The sequence below is a fragment of the Eleutherodactylus coqui genome, chromosome 9, assembly GCF_035609145.1.
Source record: "Eleutherodactylus coqui strain aEleCoq1 chromosome 9, aEleCoq1.hap1, whole genome shotgun sequence".
Classification (NCBI taxonomy): Eukaryota; Metazoa; Chordata; class Amphibia; order Anura; family Eleutherodactylidae; genus Eleutherodactylus; species Eleutherodactylus coqui.
This window is the reverse complement of record NC_089845.1, coordinates 176,469,699-176,494,689: the sequence shown is the minus strand read 5'-3', so window position 1 is coordinate 176,494,689 and position 24,991 is coordinate 176,469,699. Positions and strand designations below refer to the sequence as shown.

General features: G+C 49.4%; 1 protein-coding gene across 1 annotated transcript in view; it reads left to right on the top strand.

Annotated features, from left to right (window-relative positions):
• Positions 1–20,594, top strand: part of TMEM65 (transmembrane protein 65) — an 81,138-nt gene extending 60,544 nt beyond the window's left edge. The window contains exon 6 of the mRNA XM_066578919.1: positions 19,034–20,594. Within this exon, the coding sequence (XP_066435016.1) occupies positions 19,034–19,135 (102 nt within the window). The 3' untranslated portion in view covers positions 19,136–20,594. The remainder of the gene's footprint in view (positions 1–19,033) is intronic.
• Positions 20,595–24,991: the final 4,397 nt, after the last annotated feature.

The window sequence follows — 24,991 nt, the reverse complement described above, 5'->3', positions numbered from 1 at the left end:
TTGGGGCAACTCTGTATGACTGCGCCTCTCCTCTCCCAATAGGCTCATAGGGGCCCCTCTGGATATTTCTTCATGACGCCCCTCCCCAATTATGGACGCACATGCCCTTTACATAAGCAACTATTTATGATTAATCTCCAGAAGTTCTGCTTCTCGTGAGAACATAAAAGGCTTACATACATCGAATCCACACAGCGACCGCATTAGTGCCATGGTAAAAGGAACACATGTCATCCGCTTGGCCGCCACGCTGTGTTGTGGACACGGGGGAATGCGGATGTCACCCGGCCGTTACCCTCTATGGAATCTAGTGCTTCTGGAGACGTTTGTACAACCCTCCACCTCATACGGGGCTCCTACACATTATAGAAGTATACCTCTGCATGACGGTGCGGTCTGATGTCCTGGGCGGGGACCTATGACCGCAGACCATACAGCATTAATGCATGCACACTATGTGTGACCGGATGACACGCCCCCAAGCCACGCCCCTCCACCTCATATGGGGCTCCTACACATTATAGAAGTATACCTCTGCATGACGGTGCGGTCTGATGTCCTGGCGGGGACCTATGACCGCAGACAATACAGCATTAATGCATGCACACTATGTGTGACCGGATGCCACGCCCCCAAGCCACGCCCCTCCACCTCATACGGGGCTCCTACACTTTATAGAAGTATACCTCTGCATGACGGTGCGGTCTGATGTCCTGGGCGGGGACCTATGACCGCAGACCATACAGCATTAATGCATGCACACTATGTGTGACCGGATGACACGCCCCCAAGCCACGCCCCTCCACCTCATACGGGGCTCCTACACATTATAGAAGTATACCTCTGCATGACGGTGCGGTCTGATGTCCTGGCGGGGACCTATGACCGCAGACAATACAGCATTAATGCATGCACACTATGTGTGACCGGATGCCACGCCCCCAAGCCACGCCCCTCCACCTCATACGGGGCTCCTACACTTTATAGAAGTATACCTCTGCATGACGGTGCGGTCTGATGTCCTGGGCGGGGACCTATGACCGCAGACCATACAGCATTAATGTATGCACACTATGTGTGACCGGATGACACGCCCCCAAGCCACGCCCCTCCACCTCATACGGGGCTCCTACACTTTATAGAAGTATACCTCTGCATGACGGTGCGGTCTGATGTCCTGGGCGGGGACCTATGACCGCAGACCATACAGCATTAATGTATGCACACTATGTGTGACCGGATGACACGCCCCCAAGCCACGCCCCTCCACCTCATACGGGGCTCCTACACATTATAGAAGTATACCTCTGCATGACGGTGCGGTCTGATGTCCTGGCGGGGACCTATGACCGCAGATCCAATTGGGGTGGGCGGTATGTGTTGACGCCATTTACAGCGTCCTGTAGCCACGCCCAATGCCGTAACCTAACAACTGATCTGGCGGTGACGGATGTGACGCGGCGTGATGACGTCGCACGCTTGCGTTCCACTGTGGAACACGGAAGTTCCGGCTTCCTAACCCATACGACGGCATAATGAGAGGGAACCTGTACGATCGGCAAAGAACTTCACAGTCCCATCTACTTATTGACCATCTCAGACCATAAATGGGACACGCTGGATAGGAGTTTCTTCAGCTAGATACAGATTTTCAATGATAGTGGCCATGTTAACATAAGTAACACCTCCCGTTCCTTGGGATTGGCTATCGAATCTAATGACACCCCAGTGGGAGGAGCTAGTGATATATAACCCAGAACTACAGAGACTTCCGATGCCTGCAGCTCCCCAGTAGAGCCCAGGCTGGGGGTCACTCCTAGCACTCCTCTCCCTCGCTCTACAGACTATCACAGCTGACTCTGTCCTATTGATGCAAGCCGTCTAGTTAGTTTAAAATTGCTTTTTGCCATTGTGGCCGTTACTAGTAGCCTATAGGCTGAATTGGGGTACTGTCCCCCGTACTCTATCATTGTACCGGGCTAACCGGTATCTAACCGGACAGCCACAAATCTAAAAGCCATTGGTCCTGGTGGACGGGTGACAGTCCTACGCTAACTACTCAGTAAATCTGGGGGCACCTGTGTGCATCATGGGCATCGCCTTCATATGACGCACACGGTGCACAGCCACTATATACCTGAGTTACACCTGTAGGCTGACCTCCGTGTCTAACTGCGAGCCAAGTAAGATCCCGTTGTATTGATCTCTGGATCCTGATTAGAGCACGCTCGGGGTCCCAACTATCGGTAGGCTCCAAGCACAGAATATGAAGGAGGCAACTCGCAGGACAGGCGTATTTCAGCCATCCATCTGGTGATCAGCTCTGATAGAAAACTCTCGCTTGCTTACCCAGGGGCTTATTGCTGCCCGCCTCCTGATGAACCATCGGCCACTCCGATAGAGAAACGCGTCGAGCAAAAGTTTTATCAACAAAAGCAATATAGAGCAAAAGTCTTTATTACACTGGTTTAAAGAGTTATCAAAACAGAAACTGTGCAGAGAGTGCAAACAATGCACCAAAAGATAAAGTGCAAACAATGCACCAAATGACAAAGTGCAAACAATGCACCAAATGATAAAGTGCAAGCAATGCACCAAATGATAAAGTGCAAACAATGCACCAAATGATAAAGTGCAAACAATGCACCAACAGATAAAGTGCAAACAATGCACCAACAGATAAAGTGCAAACAATGCACCAAATGACAAAGTGCAAACAATGCACCAACAGATAAAGTGCAAGCAATGCACCAAATGATAAAGTGCAAACAATGCACCAACAGATAAAGTGCAAACAATGCACCAACAGATAAAGTGCAAACAATGCACCAAATGACAAAGTGCAAACAATGCACCAACAGATAAAGTGCAAGCAATGCACCAAATGATAAAGTGCAAACAATGCACCAACAGATAAAGTGCAAACAATGCACCAAATGACAAAGTGCAAACAATGCACCAAAAGATAAAGTGCAAGCAATGCACCAAAAGATAAAGTGCAAACAATGCACCAACAGATAAAGTGCAAGCAATGCACCAAATGATAAAGTGCAAACAATGCACCAACAGATAAAGTGCAAACAATGCACCAACAGATAAAGTGCAAACAATGCACCAAATGACAAAGTGCAAACAATGCACCAAATGACAAAGTGCAAACAATGCACCAAAAGATAAAGTGCAAACAATGCACCAAATGACAAAGTGCAAACAATGCACCAACAGATAAAGTGCAAGCAATGCACCAAATGATAAAGTGCAAACAATGCACCAACAGATAAAGTGCAAACAATGCACCAACAGATAAAGTGCAAACAATGCACCAAATGACAAAGTGCAAACAATGCACCAAATGACAAAGTGCAAACAATGCACCAAAAGATAAAGTGCAAGCAATGCACCAAAAGATAAAGTGCAAACAATGCACCAACAGATAAAGTGCAAGCAATGCACCAAATGATAAAGTGCAAGCAATGCACCAAATGATAAAGTGCAAACAATGCACCAACAGATAAAGTGCAAACAATGCACCAACAGATAAAGTGCAAACAATGCACCAAATGACAAAGTGCAAACAATGCACCAAATGACAAAGTGCAAACAATGCACCAAAAGATAAAGTGCAAACAATGCACCAAATGATAAAGTGCAAACAATGCACCAAATGACAAAGTGCAAACAATGCACCAAATGATAAAGTGCAAACAATGCACCAAATGATAAAGTGCAAACAATGCACCAAATGACAAAGTGCAAACAATGCACCAAAAGATAAAGTGCAAACAATGCACCAAATGATAAAGTGCAAACAATGCACCAAATGATAAAGTGCAAACAATGCACCAAATGACAAAGTGCAAACAATGCACCAAAAGATAAAGTGCAAACAATGCACCAAAAGATAAAGTGCAAACAATGCACCAAAAGATAAAGTGCAAACAAAGCACCAACAGATAAAGTGCAAACAATGCACCAAAAGATAAAGTGCAAACAATGCACCAAAAGATAAAGTGCAAACAATGCACCAAATGACAAAGTGCAAACAATGCACCAAATGATAAAGTGCAAACAATGCACCAAATGATAAAGTGCAAACAATGCACCAAATGACAAAGTGCAAACAATGCACCAAAAGATAAAGTGCAAACAATGCACCAAATGATAAAGTGCAAACAATGCACCAAATGACAAAGTGCAAACAATGCACCAAAAGATAAAGTGCAAACAATGCACCAAAAGATAAAGTGCAAACAATGCACCAAAAGATAAAGTGCAAACAATGCACCAAAAGATAAAGTGCAAACAATGCACCAAAAGATAAAGTGCAAACAATGCACCAAAAGATAAAGTGCAAACAATGCACCAAAAGATAAAGTGCAAACAAAGCACCAACAGATAAAGTGCAAACAATGCACCAAAAGATAAAGTGCAAACAATGCACCAAAAGATAAAGTGCAAACAATGCACCAAATGACAAAGTGCAAACAATGCACCAAATGATAAAGTGCAAACAATGCACCAAATGATAAAGTGCAAACAATGCACCAAATGACAAAGTGCAAACAATGCACCAAAAGATAAAGTGCAAACAATGCACCAAATGATAAAGTGCAAACAATGCACCAAATGACAAAGTGCAAACAATGCACCAAAAGATAAAGTGCAAACAATGCACCAAAAGATAAAGTGCAAACAATGCACCAAAAGATAAAGTGCAAACAATGCACCAAAAGATAAAGTGCAAACAATGCACCAAAAGATAAAGTGCAAACAATGCACCAAAAGATAAAGTGCAAACAATGCACCAAAAGATAAAGTGCAAACAATGCACCAAAAGATAAAGTGCAAACAATGCACCAAAAGATAAAGTGCAAACAATGCACCAAAAGATAAAGTGCAAACAATGCACCAAAAGATAAAGTGCAAACAATGCACCAAAAGATAAAGTGCAAACAAAGCACCAACAGATAAAGTGCAAACAAAGCACCAACAGATAAAGTGCAAACAAAGCACCAACAGATAAAGTGCAAACAAAGCACCAACAGATAAAGTGCAAACAAAGCACCAACAGATAAAGTGCAAACAAAGCACCAACAGATAAAGTGCAAACAAAGCACCAACAGATAAAGTGCAAACAAAGCACCAACAGATAAAGTGCAAACAAAGCACCAACAGATAAAGTGCAAACAAAGCACCAACAGATAAAGTGCAAACAAAGCACCAACAGATAAAGTGCAAACAAAGCACCAACAGATAAAGTGCAAACAATGCACCAAATGACAAAGTGCAAACAATGCACCAAATGACAAAGTGCAAACAATGCACCAAATGACAAAGTGCAAACAATGCACCAAATGACAAAGTGCAAACAATGCACCAAATGATAAAGTGCAAACAAAGCACCAACAGATAAAGTGCAAACAATGCACCAACAGATAAAGTGCAAACAAAGCACCAACAGATAAAGTGCAAACAATGCACCAACAGATAAAGTGCAAACAAAGCACCAACAGATAAAGTGCAAACAAAGCACCAACAGATAAAGTGCAAACAAAGCACCAACAGATAAAGTGCAAACAAAGCACCAACAGATAAAGTGCAAACAATGCACCAAATGACAAAGTGCAAACAATGCACCAAATGACACCGGTTCAAATATTAAAATCACAAGAGTCCCAAAAACAAAGCGGCTGTTCGATGCGTACCACATATATCCTTACTGAATAACAGTCTCCTTTTGGAGCATATCCGAACCACACGACAGCCTAAGGGCTACACCCTTACCTGGACAGAGGCTACACCCTTACCTGGACAGAGGCTACACCCTTACCTGGACAGAGGCTACACCCTTACCTGGACAGAGGCTACACCCTTACCTGGACAGAGGCTACACCCTTACCTGGACAGAGGCTACGGCACTTACCTGGACAGAGGCTACGGCACTTACCTGGACAGAGGCTACGGCACTTACCTGGACAGAGGTCACGGTTCCATCTACTAAATATAAGTGACTCTTGTCGATTTTGGGGAAGATTAAACAGGAGTCGTTGACACATCTCTCCCTCCCCCACCCGCCCCAGGATCCCCCTGTTGGGTATCTGTCCTGTTACTAGATGTTTTAGGTCATTGTTTTTCGTTAGTAGGCCTTGGCTTTGTAAATAATTTCTAATACAATTCTCATTTTAAACTCTGTGTGACGGTCTTAGCTTTGACTATGTAGATATCTCATACCACTGTGATTCATGTATAGATCAGAGGACTATGTCATACCGGCATAACGCCGGCGTCTCCATAGACCAACTGCGTATGTGGGAGATGACGAGTCGTGTGAGTGCGAGCGTCTGCAGACAGCGGATCGCTGCAGCACCAACCTCACGGACCATAGGCATGCGCCCGGCGTCCCCTCCGCTGAAGATCAACTTCAGTCAGCTTAATGACTCCACATAAATAGTATAGCAGACTGATCAATAATCGAGATGGATGACCCCGCTGCACTAATGTGGGTACGATCTCCGATTATATCCCGGGAGAATATAGTCTGAAGTGAAGACCACAGCAGAACATCCATCATCCCAATGTACAGAGTATGAATATAGTGGAGTACTAATCACATATACAGTATACAGCGCAGTACAAGATCCAGAATGCTCAAACATGGTTATATAGATTCCAATGCAGAGAGAACAGTCCAGACGCCAACGCAGAAGAAACAATGACAATACATATGAAGTGCTTCCAGAAGTCAACGGTCCTACAACATATATCAAACTGAGTCTGACCAACAGAAGAACAGCACAGTTAGGGCTCTTGGATGGGGAGGACAAAACTAACACACTGAGAATACAACTAAGCCGTTATTATCTCAGACACAACTCAGCGGTCCTGACAGGAGACACTGACCTACCGCCACCACAGAGATCCGGTGGGCTGAAGGACCTGTGGTGATGTCACTGCTGTGGGAGAAGAAAAGCTGTGTGTGTGATGTGTGGGGTGTAAAGCTGTTCCATCTACTTTCTGAGAGAAAACAGATACAAATTAGGAATTTAAAAGTCCGTCCTTCTCAACATCATTCTTCACTAATTCACCATTTTCATCTTGTAAGCGTCCAATAGCATCTTTGACTTTTATTTTGCTTTTGACCCCCAAATCCTTTTTATGGCTTTTGGCCTCTCTTACAAGCCACAATTCATTATCAGCTTTAGCTTTTCTGACCCTTGCCCTACAGTTTCTGCAGACCCCATTATATTCTTCTTTAGATATTCCCCCTCTTTCCATTTGATAAACATATCTTTCTTCCTTTAACATGTGTACAAGTTCTGTGTTCATCCATCCGGGTCTCTTTAAATGCTTCCCATTCTTCCTTCTTTTAGGGATTGGTAACGATTGTGCTTTGTGAATCTCATTTCACAATATCTCCCAACCTTCTTGGACATTTCTGTCCTTAAGAACATCCAGCCGTTGGATTCTTCCTCTTTCTGAGTTCACTAAAATCTGCCTTTCTGAAATCCAACCTTGAGGTCTGAGTCTTCTCAGGTCTTCCTCCCCTTGTTATCCAACATCCAAGGATATCATGATCACTGCCTCCTAAGGTCCCAGCCACCCTTACTTCCTCAACCATTCCCTGCCTGTTGGTAAGAATTAGGCCCAAGATAGCAGATCCCCTTGTTTTCTCTTCTACCTTCTAGAAGATAAAGTTGTCACAAGAGCGGATAAGAATCTGTTGGATCCATTACTTTTACCTGAGAGATTCCCAACAAATGTCTGGATGGGTAAAATCCCCCATGATCACTGTGTTGGGCTTCTTTGAGAGCTTGGCCATCTGATGTAGAAAGAGTTCCTTCATATCTTCTGCTTGTCCAGGCGGCCTATAGTAAATGCCCACTATGGTGTCCTTTCTGTTGTTCTCTCCTTGTATTCTTACCCAAACAGTTTCTACAGAACTCCCGGCTCTGAAGCTTGAATCTCTGTGGAGATGAATGTTTTCCTAACATACAACACAACCCCCCCCCCCCCTTTTATTAGGTCTGTTTCTTATAAATACATTGTATCCTTCAAGCCTTGTATCCAATCATGTGTATCATCCCACCAAGTTTCCGTGATGCCGATGACATCATATTTCTCTTCCTGTGTTCGGAGCTCCAGTTCTCCTTGTTTGTTTCCCATTCTCTGGGCATTTGTGTAGAAACATGTTAGTTTGTGATCGGGGTCTCTTGTTCCTCTACTTGCATTCTGAATTTTTTGTCTTTGTTCTTTTTTTCCACTTCTAATAGCGAGGTTCTCAGATGCATGATTAGATGTATATTTTAAGCCTTTCACTTTCCTTCCCATATTGTTCTAGTTTAAAGCTCTCCTAATGAGTGAAGCAAGGCGCCCACCACATATATGCTTACCTGTATTTGTACGATGCAATGCGTCTCTAGCAAGCAGTCCATCATATAGGTAATTCACTCCATGGTCTAGGAATCCAATTCTTTGCTAACAGCGCCATCGATGTAGCCAGTTGTTCACCTCTAGGATTCTGCTCCATCTCCTTATTCCATGGCCATCCACTGGGAGGATGGATGAGAAGACCACCTGAGCTCCTAGTTCCTTCACTTTCTTTCTGTGGTCTTCAAAGTCTCTGTAGATAGTTGCAAGGTCCTTTTTTGCAGTGCCATTTGTCCCTACATGTATTAGTTGGAATGGGTGGTGTTCTGTAGGACTGAAGAGTCTTGACAGCCTATCAGACATCTGTAATTTGTGACCCCCGGAAGACAGCAGCCCTCTCGTGAGGTGTCAGGTCTACAGACAGCGGCCTCTGTTCCTCTCAATAGGGAATCCCCCACAACCAGCACTTCTTTTTCTCTATTCAAGAGGACTCTGTGTATGTACTACACAGTTCTTTGTGGGTAGAGTCATTTCTTGCTGGACCTCTTTCTCCTCTGATGAGGGGGGTGCCATTACAGAGCCATCACCGCTGTGGCACGACATGCCCTCTGAACGCCAGGGCGATGACTGCTCCAGTGAGTTGGGGACGGGAAGCGCAGGGCAGGCTAGACAGGTCCTAGTGGTGGGGGACTCGATTATAAGGGGGACAGATAGGGCAATCTGCCATAAAGACCGGGATCGTCGAACGGTGTGTTGTCTTCCTGGCGCTCGAGTTCGACACATCGCGGATCGGATTGACAGATTACTGGGAGGGGCTGGTGAGGATCCAGCAGTCATGGTGCACGTTGGCACCAATGAACAAGTTAGAGGTCAATGGAGGGCCCTCAAAGATGATTTCAAGGACTTGGGGTCCAAGCTTAGGGCAAGGACCTCCAGGGTAGTTTTCTCGGAAACACTACCTGCACCTAAAGCCACACTAGAAAGGCAGCAGGATCTTAGGGAGGTAAACAAGTGGCTCCGGAGTTGGTGTAAGGAGGAGGGATTTGGGTTCCTGGAGAACTGGGCTGACTTTGCTGTCGGCTACAGGCTCTACCGTAGGGACGGGCTGCATCTCAATGGGGAGGGTGCAGCTGTGCTGGGGGAGAAGGTGGCTAGAAGGCTGGAGGAGTGTTTAAACTAGGGACTGGGGGGGAGGGTAAAATGAGAAATAGTGGGGTAGGCAGTGTAACTAGTGACCTGGGTCCAAGCAAAGGGAAAGGGGGTCGAGCAGGGGGTGGGGTTAGTACAGTTAGAACTGATAGATCAGCCATTAGTACGAATAGCAACAAAACGAACTCAAAGAACAAAAAAACCTGTATAAATTGTATGATCACGAATGCACGAAGTCTGATCGGTAAAGTGGGTGAGCTTGAAGCGAGAATGACTGATGAAAGTTATGATATAGTCGGAATAACGGAAACATGGCTTGATGATAAGTGCAATTGGGCGGCGAATTTACAGGGTTACAATCTCTTCAGAAGAGACCGAAGGAACCAGAAAGGGGGAGGGGTATGCCTGTACGTTAAATCGTACTTAATGCCGAGGCTACGGGAGGACATAGGGGTAGGAGACGAACAGGTGGAATCTCTGTGGGTAGAAATACAGGGAGGAAAAATAACAAAATCCTGATAGGGGTCTTCTATCGACCACCAAAAGCAACAGAAGAAACTGAAGACTTACTACTAAGGCAGATAGATGAGGTGTCAAAACGAAACGAAGTAATTATCATGGGGGACTTTAATTACCCAGATATAACATGGGAGAACGAAACCTGCAAATCTCACAGGGGTGATAAGTTCCTGAGATCAATTAAAGATAACTACCTTACCCAACTTGTGCGGGAGCCAACTAGAGGGAGAGCCATTCTGGACCTAGTACTAACCAACAAACCAGACCGAATAATGGGGGTGCAGGTTGAGGGGCACTTGGGGAACAGCGACCACAATATAATCAACTTCCAGCTGTCAATCAATAGGAAGCCTTATCAGGGAGTGACAAAGAAACTAAACTTTAGTAAAGCAAAATCTGATCAGCTGAGAACTACAATAGGTAACATTAATTGGGACAACATCCTCAAAAATAACAGTACAGAGGACAAATGGGAGGAGTTTAAAAGGATCCTAATCACCTCATGTGAGCAGTTCATACCATACAAAAATAAAAGAACTACAAGTAGAGGGAAACCAATGTGGCTCGACAAGACAGTAAGGGGGCAATAAACGAAAAAAAGAAAGCGTTCCAACTACTAAAGCAACAAGGCAGCGAAGAAGCGCTAAAATCATACAGGGAAAAAAACAAAATATACAAAGATAAGATCTAAACTGCCAAGGAGGAGGCGGAAAGACGGATCGCCAAAGAGAGCAAAAACAACCCGAAACTATTCTTCACCTATATTAACAGCAAAAGGATTTGCAGGGAGAGCGCTGGCCCTTTAACAAATAATGCAGGAGAAATCATTGAAGATGATGGGGGTAAGGCAAATCTATTAAATAGTTTCTTTTCAAGCATATTCACAACCGAAAAGGAAATGCCCCACGAGATGCAGGGGAATAAAATGAACCCCTCACAAAATATGTCATACCTAACGCAGGAGGAGGTGCGGAACCGGTTAAAGAAGATTAAAATCGATAAATTGCCGGGCCCAGATGGAATACACCCAAGGGTACTAAGGGTACTAAGTGGTGAGATAGCTAGGCCGTTATATCTAATATTTGTGGATACTATCAAGACTGGGGTTGTACCATTGGATTGGCGCATTACCAACGTGGTTCCAATTTACAAAAAGGGGACCAAAGTGAGCCTGGTAACTACAGGCCGGTAAGTCTCACCTCAGTAACGGGAAAAATATTCGAGGGGTTTCTGAGAGACGCCATCCTAGAATACCTCAAGGAGGACAACGGAATAACTCCTCACCAGCACGGATTCATGAAGGGTCGGTCATGTCAGACCAATCTGATCAGCTTCTACCATGAAGTAAGCTCTAGGCTGGACCTGGGAGAGTCTATTGGTCTCGTATATCTGGACTTCTCTAAAGCCTTTGACACCGTGCCGCATAATAGGCTGATATATAAAATGAGAAGCTCGGATTGGGTGAAAACGTGTGTAAGTAGGTAAAAAATTGGCTCAATGATAGAAAGCAGAGGGGGGTAATAAATGGCTCAGACTCTGATTGGACCACAGTCACTAGTGGGGGGGGGGGGGGCACAGAGCTCAGTATTGGGCCCCATTCTGTTCAATATATTTATCAACGACCTGATAGAGGGGCTGCACAGTAAAATATAAATATTTGCAGATGACACAAAATTATACAATATAATCAATGCAACGGAGGACAATGTGCGGCTACAAACGGACAGAGATAAGCCGGGGGCTTGGGGGGGGGGGGGTGAAATGAGGGTCAATGTGGATAAATGTAAGGTTCTGCACATGGGCAGGAGAAATGGATGTCACCAATATACACTAAATGGGGTACTGCTAGGGTAAAGACCTGGGGATACTAGTGGGCTGTAGACTAAACTGAAGCAATCAATGCCAGTCAGCTGCTGCAAAAGCTAATAAAGTCTTGGGGTGCAGTAAAAGAGGTATAGGGGCGAGGGGTGAGAACATTATCCCCCCACTATATAAGGCACTTGTCAGGCCCCACATGGAATACTGCGTACAGTTCTGGTCACCGGGGCTCAGGAAAGATGTCACAGTGCTGGAGGGGGTTCAAAGAAGGGCAACTAAACTAATACATGGAATGACGGGACTGGAATACCCAGAGAGGCACCAAAACTGGGATTATTCACCCCGGAAAAAGGACGGCTAAGGGGCAACCAAATAACTGTGTATAAATCCATGATGGGACGATACAAGGATCTCTCCAGGATCTGTTTATACCCAGGACTGCGGCGGTAACAAGAGGACATCCGCTACGTCTAGAAGAAAGCAGGTTTCATCACCAACACAGAAGGGGGTTCTTTACTGTAAGAGCAGTGAGACTGTGGAACTCTCTGCCTGAGGACGTGGTGATGGCAGGATCCATAGAGGAGTGTAAGAGGGACTTGATGTCTTTCTGGAGAGGAAGGATATTACAGGGTATAAATCTTAGGCTAATTGTTAATCCGGGTATACAGGCAGGTAGGAACTATTAGGGGTTGGTCCAGGGATTAGTCTGATTGCCATTAGGGAGTCGGGAAGGAATTTTTTCCCCAAAAGGGCTAATTGGCTTCTGCTCTTGGGGTTTTTTGCCTTCCTCTGGATCAACAACACAGGAGGCTAAACAGGCTGGACTAGATGGACATTGTCTTCATTCGGCCTTACATACTGTTACTATGTTGCATAGTGCTGTCAGGGCTGGCTGTCGGCCTCCCGCTACGTCCTCTGTTGTAGCTCTGACATCATCCGTCTCCCGCTGCTGTGAGGCACACTAGAGCCATGAGTACCATCAAAAGTTGTAAATGGTGCATGCTGCCAATCTTACCAAATGTGACTTTGAACCCCCCCTGAACGGCGGGCGGCGGACGGGCATCTATGACATCAGGGCGGCGGACGGGCATCTATGACATCAGGGCGGCGGACGGGCATCTATGACATCAGGGCGGCGGACGGGCATCTATGACATCAGGGCGGCGGACGGGCATCTATGACATCAGGGCGGCGGACGGGCATCTATGACATCAGGGCGGCGGACGGGCATCTATGACATCAGGGCGGCGGACGGGCATCTATGACATCAGGGCGGCGGACGGGCAACTATGACATCAGGGCGGCGGACGGGCATCTCTGACATCAGGGCGGCGGACGGGCATCTATGACATCAATCGTTCCCGCAGACTTTTATTGTAGTTTGTCATCCTGCCAAATAATCTGCGAGTAACACAACTTAACCCCTTAGTGACATGCAACTCAGTTTACTGACCCCAATAATGGGCTTGAAATCTGCACCTACTTTTTACGGCGGTGGCTTGGCTGACTACTGACAGCAACAGAGAAACCCCTAATTCTGGTGGTTTAACACCTTACATGCCACAAGTATTCACTGCAGTATGCAAGCAGATGGCGGGGGAGGGGCTCCTTCTGTCACCGGTTGGCAGCCTGACAAAAGCCTCCACGTCTGCTGTAACCCTGCCTATTAGGCCCCGCCTCCAGCACAGTAATAGGCTTAGTAGAATGCACTACATAAGTATTGCAGTGTACCATCCTAGAGACACAATGATCACATCTTCAAGTCCTCCTGATGGACTGAAAAATTGTGTCAAAGTTTAATTCAAAGAAAACCTCCAGTTTAAATGCCGCGCTCGGAGGGGCGGAGGGGCGGAGGGACGGAGGGACATAGGGGCGGAGGGACATGGGGCGGAGGGACATGGGGCGGAGGGACATGGGGCGGAGGGACGGAGGGACGGAGGGACATAGGGGCGGAGGGACATAGGGGCGGAGGGACATAGGGGCGGAGGGACGGAGGGGCGGAGGGACATAGGGGCGGAGGGACATAGGGGCGGAGGGACATAGGGGCGGAGGGGCGGAGGGACATAGGGGCGAAGGGACATAGGGGCGGAGGGACATAGGGGCGGAGGGACATAGGGGCGGAGGGACGGAGGGGCGGAGGGACATAGGGGCGGAGGGACATAGGGGCGGAGGGACATAGGGGCGGAGGGACATAGGGGCGGAGGGACGGAGTTCGTTAGGCTGAATGAAGTCCGTGTCCCTCTAGTCCGGCCCGCCTAGCCTCCCGTGCTGATCCTGTGCGCTCGCCTCGTAGAAACGCTTTGGATAAAACAACGAAAATATTTTTAGAATGTTTTTGTTTCTGTTGGTGAACTCAGTAAAAAGATAAAAGGAACATAATTTGGTATTTTTCTTTTGTTCGCCTCCCAAAAAATACTGTAAAAAAACAGCCGCCGCCCCCCCAACTGGGAGCAGCCAGAACTACAACTCTTCCTGCAAAGAACAAGCCCCACGGCGCTCTGCTGAATGCGGCAAACCTCTCGGTAGTCCTCCTTGTGGCAGTGCGGGGGAAGTACAGGGCCGGCTGCAGACAATGCTCAAATTGGTCACTTAAAGGGAATGTTCAAGGGGTTTTAGCAAAAAGGAATTATTGGCCCCTCCTCCACCGACTCCCTAACTGATCCAGATGTCCCTCCAATCAGATAATGGTAAGAGGAGCCAATGTGTTGCTGGAAATGCACAACTCTGCACATGGGGGGGGGGGGGGGGGGTTGGCGGCACATCTCTATGTACACTGGAGGGGGCGGCACATCTCTATGTACACTGGAGGGGGCGGCACATCTCTCTGTACACTGGGGGGGGGGGTTGGCGGCACATCTCTATGTACACTGGAGGGGGCGGCACATCTCTATGTACACTGGAGGGGGCGGCACATCTCTATGTACACTGGAGGGGGCGGCACATCTCTCTGTACACTGGGGGGGGGGGGGCGGTGGCACAGCTCTATGTACACTGGGGGGGGGGGCGGTGGCACAGCTCTATGTACACTGGGGGGGGCGGTGGCACAGCTCTATGTACACTGGGGGGGGCGGCACAGCTCTATGTACACTGGGGAGGGGGGCGGCACATCTCTATGTACACGGGGAGGGGGGCACATCTCTACACTGGGGAGGGGGGCGGCACAGCTCTATGTACACTGGGGAGGGGGTCGGCACAGCTCTATGTACACTGGGGGGGGGGGCGGCGGCACATCTCTATGTACACTGGGGAGGGGGGCGGCACATCTCTATGTACACGGGGAGGGGGGCACATCTCTGTACACTGGAGGGGAGGGGGGGGCGGGCGGCACATCTCTCTGTACACTGGGGGGGGGGCGGTGGCACAGCTCTATGTACACTGGGGGGGGGGGCGGTGGCACAGCTCTATGTACACTGGGGGGGGCGGTGGCACAGCTCTATGTACACTGGGGGGGACGGCACAGCTCTATGTACACTGGGGAGGGGGGCGGCACAGCTCTATGTACACTGGGGAGGGGGGCGGCACAGCTCTATGTACACTGGGGAGGGGGGCGGCACAGCTCTATGTACACTGGGGAGGGGGGCGGCACATCTCTATGTACACGGGGAGGGGGGCACATCTCTGTACACTGGAGGGGAGGGGGGGCGGGCGGCACATCTCTCTGTACACTGGGGGGGGGGGCGGTGGCACAGCTCTATGTACACTGGGGGGGGGGGGCGGTGGCACAGCTCTATGTACACTGGGGGGGCGGTGGCACAGCTCTATGTACACTGGGGGGGACGGCACAGCTCTATGTACACTGGGGAGGGGGGCGGCACAGCTCTATGTACACTGGGGAGGGGGGCGGCACAGCTCTATGTACACTGGGGAGGGGGGCGGCACATCTCTATGTACACGGGGAGGGGGGCACATCTCTGTACACTGGAGGGGAGGCGGGCGGCACATCTCTATGTACACTGGAGGGGGCGGCACATCTCTCTGTACACTGGGGGGGGGCGGTGGCACAGCTCTATGTACACTGGGGGGGCGGTGGCACAGCTCTATGTACACTGGGGGGGCGGTGGCACAGCTCTATGTACACTGGGGGGGCGGTGGCACAGCTCTATGTACACTGGGGAGGGGGGCGGCACAGCTCTATGTACACTGGGAAGGGGGGCGGCACAGCTCTATGTACACTGGGGAGGGGGGCGGCACAGCTCTATGTACACTGGGAAGGGGGGCGGCACATCTCTATGTACACTGGGGAGGGGGGCGGCACAGCTCTATGTACACTGGGGAGGGGGGCGGCACATCTCTATGTACACTGGGGAGGGGGGCGGCACATCTCTATATACACTGGGGAGGGGGGCGCATATCTCTATGTACACTGGGGGGGGGGCGGCGGCACATCTCTATGTACACGGGGAGGGGGGCACATCTCTGTACACTGGAGGGGAGGGGGGGCGGGCGGCACATCTCTATGTACACTGGAGGGGGCGGCACATCTCTATGTACACTGGAGGGGGGGGGGGCACAGCTCTATGTACACTTGGGGGGGCGGCACATCTCTATGTACACGGGGGGGGGGGGGCACAGCTCTATGTACACTTGGGGGGCGGCACAGCGCTATGTACACTTGGGGGGGGGGCACATCTCTCTGTACACTGGGGGGGGGGCGGTGGCACAGCTCCCTGTACACTGGGGGGGGGGCGGTGGCACAGCTCTCTGTACACTGGGGGGGGGCGGCACATCTCTCTGTACACTGGGGAGGTGGGCGGCACATCTCTATGTACACTGGGGGGGGGCGGTGGCACAGCTCTATGTACACTGGGGGGGGGCGGTGGCACAGCTCTATGTACACTGGGGGGGGGGCGGTGGCACAGCTCTATGTACACTGGGGGGGGCGGTGGCACAGCTCTATGTACACTGGGGGGGGGCGGTGGCACAGCTCTATGTACACTGTGGGGGGGGCGGCACATGTCTATGTACACTGGGGAGGGGGGCGGCACATCTCTATGTACACTGGGGAGGGGGGCGGCACATCTCTATGTACACTGGGGAGGGGGGCGGCACATCTCTATGTACACGGGGGGGGGGGGGGGGCGGCACATCTCTATGTACTCTGGGGCGGGGGGGCGGCACATCTCTATGTACTCTGGGGAGGGGGGCGGCACATCTCTATGTGCACTGGGGAGGGGGGGCGGCACAGCTCTATGCACACGGGGGGGGGGGGGCGGCACAGCTCTATGTACATTGCAGGGGGGGCGGCACATCTCTACACTGGGGGGGGGGGCGACACAGCTCTATGTACACGGGGGGTGCGGCACAGCTCTATGTACACTGGGGAGGGGGCGGCACATCTCTATTTACACTGGGGAGGGGGCGGCACATCTCTACACTGGGGAGGGGGCGGCACAGCTATGTACACTGGGGAGGGGGGAGGCACATGTCTATGTACACTGGGGAGGGGGCGGCACAGCTCTATGTACAGGGGGGGGGGCGGCACAGCACTATGTACAGGGGGGGGGCGGCACAGCACTATGTACAGGGGGGGGGGGGCGGCACAGCACTATGTACAGGGGGGGGGGGCGGCACAGCACTATGTACAGGGGGGGGCGGCACAGCACTATGTACAGGGGGGGGGCGGCACAGCACTATGTACATTGCAGGTGGGGGGGGGGCGGCACATCTCTATGCTCTATAACGTTTTGATATACTACTTTTATAAACTAGAATTCTTGTCTGACCGCCAGAACTTTATAACTTTCCCGCCGCCATAGTGGTGCGAGGGCTCCTTTATTGCAGGACGTTCTGTAGTTTCAGCGAGGGGTTAATAAGAGGGCCGCATCACTCAGGGGTAAGGATGATTTGTGTCCGCCGGCTGTGGGCCGCCTCTGAGGCCTGGTGGCTTCGATTCTCAGCGCTGCGATTTGCTTTATTCTTCATCACAAAAGTAGAGAGAACAAACTTTTCCTTCAGCGGCAAGGCGGATTGTCAGCGGGGCCCTAACGTTCGTCAATTGTGGGGCCCCTCTTATTTAGGCACTGGAGGCCGGGTGTTGGGTGGGGGGTGTAACTGTTCCGTCCGTCAGCAGCGCGCCCCTCGTTCACCGATGGACTGCTGCCCATGAAGGATGCACCAGAGCTGTAATCAGAATTCTGTTTCCCTCTGCCTGCCTTTGTGTAGAGCGGGTGTGTTTTGTTGCATTGTGGGAGATTACATTAACTCTTTAAAGACCAAGTTAATCAATTTGAGGGCAAGAACATATTTCTTCTGTCTGCGTTCCGGCGCTCCTAACATTATTGTTTTGTTTCTAGTCTCTCCCCTTAAGGGACTCTTCAGCTTTCGATTATTGGATTATCCTCAGGATGGGGTCATCAGTAATTTTGCAGGGGTCCGCACACCACTTTGTACTCGCTGCAGTGCTCCAAAACGGTATTGCAGGTAAGGTTCCTATTCAGGTGATTTGGAGCCTTGTCTGCAATACCATTTCAGGCCACTGCAGTGTGTACAGAGCTGTGTACACCAGCGTAGAGGCTCCTGAAAGAAGAATCAGAGATATTGAATCCTTTTGTTCCCCGGGGGATAAGCCCAAGTCCGAGGCTCATGTAGATGTTGAACCTGTTAAAAATCGATACTATTTATCAGACAATTCTTGCCTGGCACCTTAAGAAGCGACTCTGCAAGAACCCCTTTTTCCAGCCCTGCCCCCTCACCTGATTGCGCCTCGCTCTCTGGAGGTCTTCTCTATATATTGCAGTCACTTCCATGCAGTGCAGCTTCCTGTCTGATGCTTATTGGGCCCCATTTTAATGGTGAGATTTTTCCCTGCTTTGTCTTCCTCTGCACTGTGCTATCAATCCCATAGAACCAGTACCATCAGGAGGATGAGCTGTGAGGTCCTCTATTATACCTGTGTGACAGGAGGCTCCAGTCATCAGCAGTAACTAGGGTAGGAGCTTGTGTGGTGCAGTCCATGATGTCACACAGGAATTATGCTGACTGTCTGAGATTTACTCCGTGTTATGTTCAGAATGTGGGAGGAGTAGAAAGGAATAACTAACCAAGGTAACACTAGCTGTCCTGTATACATTGGGGCGGGGCTGTATACATTGGGGCGGGGCTGTATACATAATGAATTTAGATGTAATATTTGTTACCTTCATAATTAAGCCAACTGACTTACCTCCTTGTACTTTTTTAGGGAAAAGCAATAGGGGTCGCCATCGGCTGCCTCCTGGGGATGTTCCCCCTCCTGTTTTTCAGTTGGGAAGAAGAGGAAAAATCTGAAAAAAAGAAAAAGTGAGATTTTCGACCGCTGGAAAACTCGTGTACCTCAGCCAAGTATGCCGACTCCATCGTTACCGCCGTCAGAGTGAGATGGGTATCTGGGAAGAATATTCAGCATGACCGTCTCCACCGACTCCTGGCCTCCGTTTACTCTGATCGCATGAAGGAACCGTCAGACTCGTCGCACAATGACGGATTCACTGTTGTCCTTCTCATTGGGAATAAAGTGGACCTTTTCCTTCCAGAGACTTGGGTTGTCTTCATTGACGGGACCCCATGTGTCAGAGCTGCCCTCCTTCCCCATAGCAGCCATCCGTCCCGCCATTGTCTTTAATAGCGTGAGCTCTGGTTATAACTTGACTTGTTCTTGGATTGTCTTGAGGTATGGGTGAGGCCGGCGGCGCTCGCCATGACGGCAGCGGTCTCGGCTAACTCCTCCATGGTCTTCTGTACGACGACGGCATCTATCCGCTTCCACTAGTAACATTTAGTTTGGGGTTTGGTTGCTCTTCGCATGGTTTTCTAGCTTTCTCTCATATCAGCATGCCTTAAGGAGCGATTTGCGGTTTTTCTGTTTTTGTTACAATTTTTGTGGGAAATTTTTTTTTACATTTTTTTGCTTTCTTTCAACAATGAAGGAAAAATAAGTAAAGTTTACCAGCAACAGTAGCAAAGTACCTGATATAGAGGTGGGAGGAGCGGTGGCCGCGGGCTCTATATTAGTGGGTTTAGCGCCGGGTACTTGGGGCGGCTTTGCCCCGGCGATTGTGTGGCTCTACTTGATTTGAAAGTAAATTGAGGCACCCAGTCACAAGAAAGGAAAGGGACAGAGCTGACAACCGCAGAATGGATTATGGGGGCTTGGATGGTAGTCAGAATTTTATTTTATTGTTTTGGTCACATGTTCACTTCCTGTCATGGGATAAGATCAGCGTGGGTGGCCGTGTAGCTCTGCGGCCGTGTAGCTCTGCGGCCGTGTAGCTCTGCGGCCCTACTAACTTTGTCCCCAGTCTCCTCCCTTCACTCAGACGGACAGTTCTTGGGTCCGGCTCCCAGTACTATCAATATGGATGGTCCCTACAACTCACTGCGAAAGGCTGATATTGGACTGTCAATCAAGTTCGACATGACAATTAGGTATGTGCTGTGGGAACCGCCCACTTGACAGCTTTGACAGCCTGACCCAAGAGGAGCCCATTCAAACGAAGGGAAACAAGTAAAAAAAAATAATGTGGATAAAGTCATGAGGCCGGCGGCGGCGCTCCACAACCTCGTTAAGTAGGTTCATTGGTCTTCCCAGAATACATCTGTGTCCGTGAGAGTTATGTATCAAACCAACGAGACTCCTCACTAAGCCTCAAGCGAACAAAGCTTCTGTCTCCAACTAGTTATGCTGTAATGTTCCTTTAAATCTACCGCTTTGTTCATTTTTATTAAAATTGTATATAAAGTTGTCTGATAAAATATACGATGGACACCGGAATCTGTCATTTATTACAGCGCGTCTCATCAGAGGGGGGCGGGCCTAGAAACACACAACCTATACTGTAAAAGGAAAAAAGGAAAGCATCCTCACATTCTGCAATCCTCACACTGACCACCACATAGCCTAATAAGTCTGTCACAGCTCACCTCCTCCCCTCCCTGCACAGACAGGATTACACTGAGAGGTGACATCTATATATAGATACCACAGGACCCACCATTCACAATAGTCACAGCTCACCTCCTCCCCTCCCTGTACAGACAGGATTACACTGAGAGGAGACACCTATACATAGGTAACACAGGGTCCACCATTCACAATAGTCACAGCTCACCTCCTCTCCCTCCCTGCACACAGACGATTACACTGAGAGGAGACACATATATAGATAACACAGGATCCACCATTCACAATAGTCACAGCTCACCTCCTCCCCTCCCTGTACAGACAGGATTATACTGAGAGGAGACACCTATATATAGGTAACACAGGGTCCACCATTCACAATAGTCACAGCTCACCTCCTCCCCTCCCTGTACAGACAGGATTACACTGAGAGGAGACACCTATATATAGATAACACAGGATTCATCATTCACAATAGTCACAGCTCACCTCCTCCCTATACAGACGGGATTACACAGAGGAGACACCTATTTAGATAACACAGAAGCCCCCATTCACAATAGTCACAGCTCACCTCCTCCCTGCACAGACAGGATTACACTGAGAGGAGACACCTATATATAGATAACACAGGATTCATCATTCACAATAGTCACAGCTAACCTCCTCCCCTCCCTGTACAGGCAGGATTACACTGAGAGGTGACACCTACATATAGATAACAAGGGATCCATCATTCACAATAGTCACAGCTAACCTCCTCCCCTCCCTGCACAGGCAGGATTACACTGAGAGGAGACACCTATATATAGATAACACAGGATTCATCATTCACAATAGTCACAGCTAACCTCCTCCCCTCCCTGTACAGGCAGGATTACACTGAGAGGTGACACCTATATATATAACAGAGAAGCCACCATTCACAATAGTCACAGCTCACCTCCATGCACAGATAGGATTACACTGAGAGGATACACTGATATATAGATAACACAGGACTCACCGTTCACAATAGTCACAGCTCACCTCCCCCCTCCCTGTACAGGCAGGATTACACTGAGGATACACCTATATATAGATAACACAGGAGCCACTATTCACAATAGTCACAGCTCACCTCCCCCCTCCCTGTACACACCAGATTACACTGCGAGGAGACACCTATATATAGATAACACAGGAGCCACCATTCACAATAGTCACAGCTCACCTCCTCCCCTCCCTGTACAGACCAGATTACACTGAGAGGAGACACCATTCACAATAGTCACAGCTCCCCTCCCTGCACAGACAGGATTACACTGAGAGGAGACACCTATATATAGATAAGACAGGATCCACCATTCACAATCGTCACAGCTCACCTCCTCCCCTCCCTGTACAGACAGGATTACACTGAGAGGAGACACCTATATATAGATAAGACAGGATCCACCATTCACAATCGTCACCGCTCACCTCCTCCCCTCCCTCGACAGGTCACAGTGCATACCTAGAACAGTCTACCATACAAGTCATTGTTTGAACGGGCCATGAGGCTGCTGTAAAGCCTCTCCCCAAATCCTGTTAGAACCAGCACACGAGCGCATGTGCAGGTAAAGAACCTTCTCATCAGTATAGCTGGAGCGTCAGGCACAGCTGTCAGACTGCGACAGGACATTTCCTTCAGACCCCATCTTTCTCCAGTCAGGCGTGGTGGTCCGCTGCTGGCTGACAGCCGTGCCCGCCACTACTACGTTTATTTGCTGGTTTTCTACTCATACAAGAGACGTTGGTCACCTATTCCAAAGCTTGAAGCTTCTAATTTGTCTGGTGGAAGGTTGCGCCATCACCCGAGCTTAAAGGAGATGTCCCGAGGCAGCAAGTGGGTCTATACACTTCTGTATGGCCATATTAATGCACTTTGTAATGTACATTGTGCATTAATTATGAGCCATACAGAAGTTATAAAAAGTTTTATACTTACCTGCTCCGTTGCTAGCGTCCTCGTTCCCATGGAGCCGACTAATTTTCGCCCTCCGATGGCCAAATTAGCCGCGCTTGCGCAGTCCGGGTCTTCAGCAGTCTTCTATGGAGCCGCTCGTGCCAGAGAGCGGCTCCGTGTAGCTCCGCCCCGTCACGTGCCGATTCCAGCCAATCAGGAGGCTGGAATCGGCAGTGGACCGCACAGAAGAGCTGCGGTCCACGAAGGTAGAAGATCCCGGCGGCCATCTTCAGCGGTAAGTATTGAAGTCACCGGACCGCCGGGATTCAGGTAAGCGCTGTGCGGGTGGTTTTTTTAACCCCTGCATCGGGGTTGTCTCGCGCCGAACGGGGGGGGGGGTTTAAAAAAAAAAAAACCCGTTTCGGCGCGGGACATCTCCTTTAAAGTCTCCATACAGTCAAGACATCTGAAAGAGACCAGTACTGTGAAGTAGTCATGTCATGTTATGTGATGGAGGTGAGGCCGGCGGTGGAAGAGACCAGTACTGTGAAGTAGTCATGTCATGTTATGTGATGGAGGCGAGGCCGGCGGTGGAAGAGACCAGTACTGTGAAGTAGTCATGTCATGTGATGGAGGTGAGGCCGGCGGTGGAAGAGACAAGTACTGTGAAGTAGTCATGTCATGTCATGTGATGGAGGTGAGGCCGGCAGTGGAAGAGACAAGTACTGTGAAGTAGTCATGTCATGTTATGTGATGGAGGCGAGGCCGGCGGTGGAAGAGACCAGTACTGTGAAGTAGTCATGTCATGTGATGGAGGTGAGGCCGGCGGTGGAAGAGACAAGTACTGTGAAGTAGTCATGTCATGTCATGTGATGGAGGTGAGGCCGGCAGTGGAAGAGACAAGTACTGTGAAGTAGTCATGTCATGTTATGTGATGGAGGTGAGGCCGGCGGTGGAAGAGACCAGTACTGTGAAGTAGTCATGTCATGTGATGGAGGCGAGGCCGGCGGTGGAAGAGACAAGTACTGTGAAGTAGTCATGTCATGTGATGGAGGTGAGGCCAGCGGTGGAAGAGACCAGTACTGTGAAGTAGTCATGTCATGTGATGGAGGTGAGGCCGGCGGTGGAAGAGACAAGTACTGTGAAGTAGTCATGTCATGTGATGGAGGTGAGGCCAGCGGTGGAAGAGACCAGTACTGTGAAGTAGTCATGTCATGTTATGTGATGGAGGTGAGGCCAGCGGTGGAAGAGACCAGTACTGTGAAGTAGTCATGTCATGTGATGGAGGTGAGGCCAGCGGTGGAAGAGACCAGTACTGTGAAGTAGTCATGTCATGTGATGGAGGTGAGGCCGGCGGTGGAAGAGACAAGTACTGTGAAGTAGTCATGTTATGTGATGGAGGCGAGGCCAGCGGTGGAAGAGACAAGTACTGTGAAGTAGTCATGTTATGTGATGGAGGTGAGGCCGGCGGTGGAAGAGATAAGTACTGTGAAGTAGTCATGTTATGTGATGGAGGCGAGGCCAGCGGTGGAAGAGACAAGTACTGTGAAGTAGTCATGTTATGTGATGGAGGTGAGGCCGGCGGTGGAAGAGACAAGTACTGTGAAGTAGTCATGTTATGTGATGGAGGTGAGGCCGGCGGTGGAAGAGACCAGTACTGTGAAGTAGTCATGTCATGTTATGTGATGGAGGCGAGGCCGGCGGTGGAAAAGACCAGTACTGTGAAGTAGTCATGTTATGTGATGGAGGCGAGGCCGGCGGTGAAAGAGACAAGTACTGTGAAGTAGTCATGTTATCTGTGATGGAGGTGAGGCCGGCGGTGGAAGAGACAAGTACTGTGAAGTAGTCATGTTATGTGATGGAGGCGAGGCCAGCGGTGGAAGAGACAAGTACTGTGAAGTAGTCATGTCATGTTATGTGATGGAGGTGAGGCCAGCGGTGGAAGAGACCAGTACTGTGAAGTAGTCATGTCATGTGATGGAGGTGAGGCCGGCGGTGGAAGAGACAAGTACTGTGAAGTAGTCATGTTATGTGATGGAGGCGAGGCCAGCGGTGGAAGAGACAAGTACTGTGAAGTAGTCATGTTATGTGATGGAGGTGAGGCCGGCGGTGGAAGAGATAAGTACTGTGAAGTAGTCATGTTATGTGATGGAGGTGAGGCCGGCGGTGGAAGAGACAAGTACTGTGAAGTAGTCATGTTATCTGTGATGGAGGTGAGGCCGGTGGTGGAAGAGACCAGTACTGTGAAGTAGTCATGTCATGTTATGTGATGGAGGCGAGGCCGGCGGTGGAAGAGACAAGTACTGTGAAGTAGTCATGTTATGTGATGGAGG